This window comes from Trifolium pratense, linkage group LG4 (genome assembly GCF_020283565.1).
Source record: "Trifolium pratense cultivar HEN17-A07 linkage group LG4, ARS_RC_1.1, whole genome shotgun sequence".
Taxonomy (NCBI): domain Eukaryota; kingdom Viridiplantae; phylum Streptophyta; class Magnoliopsida; order Fabales; family Fabaceae; genus Trifolium; species Trifolium pratense.
Genome location: NC_060062.1, coordinates 27644074 through 27650365, shown reverse-complemented (window position 1 = coordinate 27650365; position 6292 = coordinate 27644074). Strand labels below are relative to the sequence as shown.

Below are 6292 nucleotides of genomic sequence, written 5' to 3'. Positions count from 1 at the left end.
TTGAGCAATTTTGGAGTACTGTGACTTCATAAAACTTAATATGAAATAATGATAGCAAATACATATCATCTATAATTACATTGCAAACTATAACTAATAGAATTGAAAATGAACATGTCAACTTGACCCCTAAACGCAAGCATTACTACCTATGGTTCTAATATATGATCAACCACAAACTTAAAGACTCAGATATATACCAAAAGGGTTAATATGTTTTTACTTGATATAAAATTACGGATATTTCATGTTAGTCCTATGAAAATGTTATCAATTTTTAGTCTACGACCTTTTACAAAAAGGGGTGCTTTTAGAAAGACAAAAAACATCCGTTTTTTGGTAAAAGATATCGACAAAAAATCGATAAATTTTTTAGAGACTATAATATAAAATGTATATTTTATGCAGACTAGAACTTTTTTTGATCCATGACGATGTCACCGTCTTGGATATTTCGTTCCTCTGGCATCATCTTGAATGATATTGCAGAGGCTATGTGAAAAATCAACTGGCCACAGAACCACATCATTTCCACAAAGAGCCATCTTTGCAAGATGATCTGCTGCTCTATTAGTTTCGCGCCACGAGTGAGAAATCCGATACTCATCAAACTTACTCAAGAGTTTCCAGATTTGTATCAAACAGGTTTCAGCTTTCGGACAATGTTGCATTTTATTGATTGTCTTCACAACACTCATGGAATCTGACTCCACCCATATTGATTTAATCCCAAGACCTATGGAGAGAACAAGGCCTCTCCATATAGCCCAAAGTTCAACCAAGAAAGTATCTCCTTGTGGAGCTTTGGAGACAAACGCGCATATTGGTTCTCCCCGGTAATCACGAAGTAGACCACCAAAACCAGCAGTTACTTTGTTTACGGAACCGTCCGTATTTAGTTTTGTCCATCCAAATTCCGGTTTTTGCCATTCACACCATATTATGGGTCTAGAAACTGGACTCAGTATCTTTGCAATTTGGTTGAAATTCCTAAGTAGAACCATTCCTTTGATTCTTTCCTGCGTAAAGGATAGAACATACGGTATATTTGTTGCATGTAACCCAACTCGAAGTTCTTTTTCCTTAGCCTTGTGTTGCTTCCCTTGAAGATGTGACCCTAAGCAATTTTCACTTGTAGTAATAATTTGACATAAAGCACAACTCCATTCCTTCTGTACTTTCTTTTTACTTGTATAACCGGTATTTGTCTTGTCACAGTCAGCAAGATCATCTTTTCCCTGATGCAAACAACTTTTTAGAAAGAAATATATCATATCATATCTATTACGACAACAAAACAAAAGAATTAGATGGAAGAAACAAAATCATCCAGTGTATGTGGTGGTTACCACTTACCATAACATATACTCCCTCTGTCTCATATAACGTATCTTTTAAGGTTTATGCATGGTTCTTAAGATCATTGAGTGTAGTAATTTCTATGATAAAATGAGATTCATTTATTAAAATACTCTTATTAATAGTTTAGTTGAGTTGAGATTGAATAAATATGGCCATATTAGTAGGAAAAAAAATTAATTACTGTTTCATTGATAATCTAAAATGACAGAATTCGAGAGAAAAAATATTTCAAATGTGACACTTATAGGATGTTTGGTAGCACACTGAGTAGGAAAATCGTGTGGAACGCAAGAAGCTAGCTTCATCCTTCATGTTGCTGCATGGTCATACCGTGAAATATACAATTTCCAGACATGCACTTGATATGAGACAGAGGAGGTATATAAATTTGTGATACAATAGCTGGTGAAAGCTTACTATCATGAATTGCACACTTTGTAAGATTATCATGAATTGCACACTTTGTAAGATTTAGAATAAGTGAAGTATATTGAAAAATCAAAAGCAGCTAATAAATAAGTTGAAACCTTAAAAATCATCAAATTGGTTGTGTCACTTGTGTCAGTATTATGTTTTTAAATCGAGGTAAAAACTTAACAACAATACCTGATATACCAAGAGTTTCTCCTCTTGTAAATGATTTGTAATAATTGTCTGTCCAGAGACCTCAACACTTTTGCTATTATCGTCCGATTCCAAAAATACTTGTCTGCCCTCATCCGACTCTGAAAGTATTTTGCTATCGTTGTCCAAATCAAAATGTGTGATTTTCTGGTGGAAGGTGTTCAGCGTCCATCCACATATGTTCCACGAACAGTAGTGCTTAATTAAGAACTTGTAGATGTACGTCGCAGCACCAAAATAAGGTATTAGCAGCAGGATAGTTGCCGTAGCTTTCACATGAGGCCACCATGGGAACCTGTAACAGAAAGCAGACTCAAAATAAGGACAAATGACAGCAGAAATAGCTTATAAAATCGGTGATGATTGGTTCTCGGATATCGATAATGACTAGTTTTCCTTTTTCATTCATGACCTTGCTGCTCTTTACCTAAAATAGTTTTCATTCCTTTTGATTTTGTTTCTAGTTTCAAATAATACATGTGCTTACTCAGAGTCAGACTTTATATCTAAACTGCATTTCATACTAATAATTCAACAAGTCTCTATTTGGAAAAACAGCTTAATTAAGTAAGCGTGTATCAAGTGCTTATGTATATGCTATTTCTATAATAAAAGATAAAATAAAGTCAGATTGTTTTCATATAAGCTATAACCTGATTTTATAAGCTATCCAAGAGAGCTTATGGGAATAAATTAAAAACAATGTATGGAAAAGTTTTAAGTTGTTTAAATAAACTCTCCCAAACAGTCTCTAAGCTGATGAATTTAGAAAAAAGATCATAAAATGCACAAAACTCAAAAGCAATGACAAAGCAAACCAACATGCATTTGGCTTGGTATCATCAAGAAAAACATGATAGAAATAGAAAATGCAATTTTGTTAAAGGTTACAGTGAACAAGTGTAAACATAGAAAATGCAACCCAAAATATCGCCTACAAAGTGGCCATTTCATTGACCAAGACGGTAGTCAACCTCACAGCATCAATAAGCTACCTATTAATTGAATTATGAACTTATTCATTATAGTTAACTATAGGGTTGTCTGGGAACACAAATAGATTAATGACTAGAACTACCGCTTAGCGTCCCCATGTCGTAGTGGCGGAGGGCTCACTGCCACGCTATGCCGCTATAGCACACTATTAACAACATAGCAAGAGACCACGATACAAAATCTCCACCTAAAATCTTAAAGACATTAATATATAAGTCAAATCTCTTGTATAGCTCTCCATTATGATCATTCCAAACCAATAACATAATAACCACTCACACTTGATTTTCAACAATAACAATAGCCAAATTGCGAGTTATAGTTCAAAATTGATTTTTTTTTTTACTATCCCACATTACATTGATTCCTTAAGACAACTTTTAAACCTTTCCAATTCAATGTCATAATTTAACATTAGACATTCTAATTAAGCGCTTATAACATAAGCACTTATCATATAAGTGCTTATGCGTAAGCTAATTCTGTAGCAAAAGATAAAATAAAGTAATGTTGTTTTCATATAAGCTATAAATGTAGGAAATTTTATAAGCTATCCTAGAGAGCTTATAGAAATAAGCCGAAAACAACTTATTGACATAATGTAAGATGTTTCTATAAACTCTCCCAAACAGTCACAGAAGTGTTTCCATAAGCACATAAACTCAAATAAGTTAATCCAAACAACGCTAGATTAGTTATAATTGGAGGAAAAAACAAGATTAAAATAACTAATTACCAACTAAGCAAAATTTGAAGTTCATATTCCATGATCATAGAGAAAGAAAACAGAACCCAAAAAGCAAGACATCGTTGATTACTGGAACGACAATCACTCTCCAATGCCCTAATAGAAACATATCTGCAACAAAACACAGAAAAAATCAGAGTCCTAATTTTCTTGTATTCTTTAAAAAAATTATAAAAAAAAACTAAAAATTAATTAATAAATTTACTTACAAAGGACAAAGCAAAATAATTGGAGGCCTGCATGTAACAAAAATAAAAAAGGGAATAGATTAATTTTCAAGAATAAAATAAAAATGTAACTCTATGTTCAATAATAAAAAAGAAAGAAAAAAATAAAAGAAAACGAAAAAGAAGAGATAGCATACCAGGAAATGACGGTGAGTGATTTTGCTAAGATAGTATGAAGAGTTTCAAAATCCATTTTTTATTTTGTATTTTCTTCAAAATAAGAAACTTTTGTTCTTTTTTACTGTTGACTCATAACTTAATGGTTAAGGGAGAGAGAAGAAGAAGAAATAACATAGTAAGCGGTTTGGTTTATAAAGAAGAAGCTAGGGAGAAGAAGAGAATACCAAAAGTCAAGACAACCTTCTTTCCATTGGGTTTTCTCCTGTCTTTTATATTTCCCAAATAACCCCACTATTAATTAAACCGTTCAACATGCTTTTGATCTCTATACTTTTTCAGAATTTTATACTTTTTCAGAATTTTATAGTTTTGAGGATTTTTTTCCATTTCTTGTTAATATTTTTAGTCTCTACTTTTCATTCAATTTATATATTTTCACATTTTTAAATGATTTTTTGTATTTATGTTTATAATATAATATTATAACAACATCTCCTATAAAAATTTATAATTTTTTAACATAATGTTAATTATTGATGAATTTTTATGTGCAAAAAACTAAAAAAATATATTTAATTCATCTTTTGTTAAAAAAATTTAACCTTTTGTAACAGAGATTCATATGATGTACTAAACACGACCGCAGGAAAAAAATTAAAATTTCAAATGGTATGCACGAGTTGAATGAAAAGTAGAAACTAAAAATATTGACGGAAAAAATTTCGAGGACTAAGCATGGAAAAAAATTTCAGGGACTAAAATGAAAATTCTGGAAAAATATAAGGACCAAAAACATATTTAAACCTTGATTAAATAAAAGGGGAATTAAACAATATTTTTTTGTTAAGTAGCCTAGTGACTAGAAAATCCACCTTAAAGGTGAATAAGTGGAGTGTCCCGGGTTCGAACCCGGACTTCTAAACATATGGTGTAATGTCCCTACCAACCGAACTAAGCTCACGAGGACGAAATCAAACAAATTTTATACTCTAGTCTACTAAGAAATTTACTTTTTAGATCTATAATATAATTTAAATACATAAGTTTTATAATAAATCTTTTGGTAATTTTTTTTTGTTTTAATTTTTAAAAGATTTTGTGAGATTATATTAATTTTATGGAATTTTAAAAGTCTTAATTTAATATTACATGATTGTGTCCCACGTGAATTTTGCTAAATTGGTAGGAACATCGTATTATATACGTAGGAGTTGGGGCTCTAACCCCGGACGCTCCACTTATCCACCTTTAATGTGGAATTTTTAGCCACTAGCTACTTGACAAAAAAATATATTTCATGATTATTGTATCTTAAAAAGTATCTTTTAGTAAAAAAAAATATCTTAAAAAATAATTTAAAATATTTTGAAATCTCAGTTCAACACACCTATTACCATACTAACCCCCTCACAATCTAGAGTATAAGCACCGTTCGCATTCTAGAATGCTAATGTGTTAAAAAGGTGACTGTTGGGCCACCCTCAAAATGCGGCCACCATCCATAGAGAATATTTTTTTAAAAAATGTTCGCAATCTATATAAAGTGTGTCCCACACTCCGACCTTATTCCTTTCATTTGAACAGTTCGCAAAAAAAAAACAAAAAATCCTCCAAAACACACTCTCAAAAACCCAAATCGCAAACAAACATTATCAAAATCAACGAGTTGCTGCTCATTGGTGGTCGAAATCACCTAAGACGTAAAGAAGAAAGCATCGAACAAGAGGTAAGTCCACATTTCAGGAATTTATGTTGATCTCTACTTAAAATTTCAAGAATTTACACGTCTGCTACTTAAGTAGATAACTGCATGATTTTTCAACAACACAAAATCCAAATCCCTAACTTGGGACCTGGATTGCATGTTTCACGCTATTGTGTATCTCAACCGTTTATTCTTGATCGGACGTCTCAGATTAAATACAAATAAAGTAATCATCAAATGATCTCATCCATCAATACTTGATCGGACGGCTGAGATGCACAGCGTGAAACTATTTGCTTTTTCAACAGCACCAAATCTAGAGAAATACTTGCATGGACCAAAAAAATTTAGATCTAATTTGGTCACACTTACATAACAACACAAATAATTTAATTATTTTAAAATACACATTATTTTATTACTTTATCTTTCTATCTTTTTCTCAATCACGTGCGTGACTAAATTGGACCTAATTTTTTTTCTTGCAATTTCTCCCAAATCTAAATCGCC

General features: G+C 31.7%; 1 protein-coding gene across 1 annotated transcript; it reads right to left on the bottom strand.

The window, feature by feature from the left end:
- LOC123920141 lies at positions 1-4395 on the bottom strand. Its single transcript, XM_045972297.1, has 5 exons — positions 4095-4395; positions 3940-3966; positions 3719-3841; positions 1969-2281; positions 1-1238 (listed from the first exon to the last, which is right to left on the bottom strand). Exons 1-5 carry the CDS (start codon positions 4148-4150, stop codon positions 438-440), a joined length of 1320 nt encoding a protein of 439 aa, XP_045828253.1. The 5' UTR covers positions 4151-4395; the 3' UTR covers positions 1-437.
- Positions 4396-6292: the final 1897 nt, after the last annotated feature.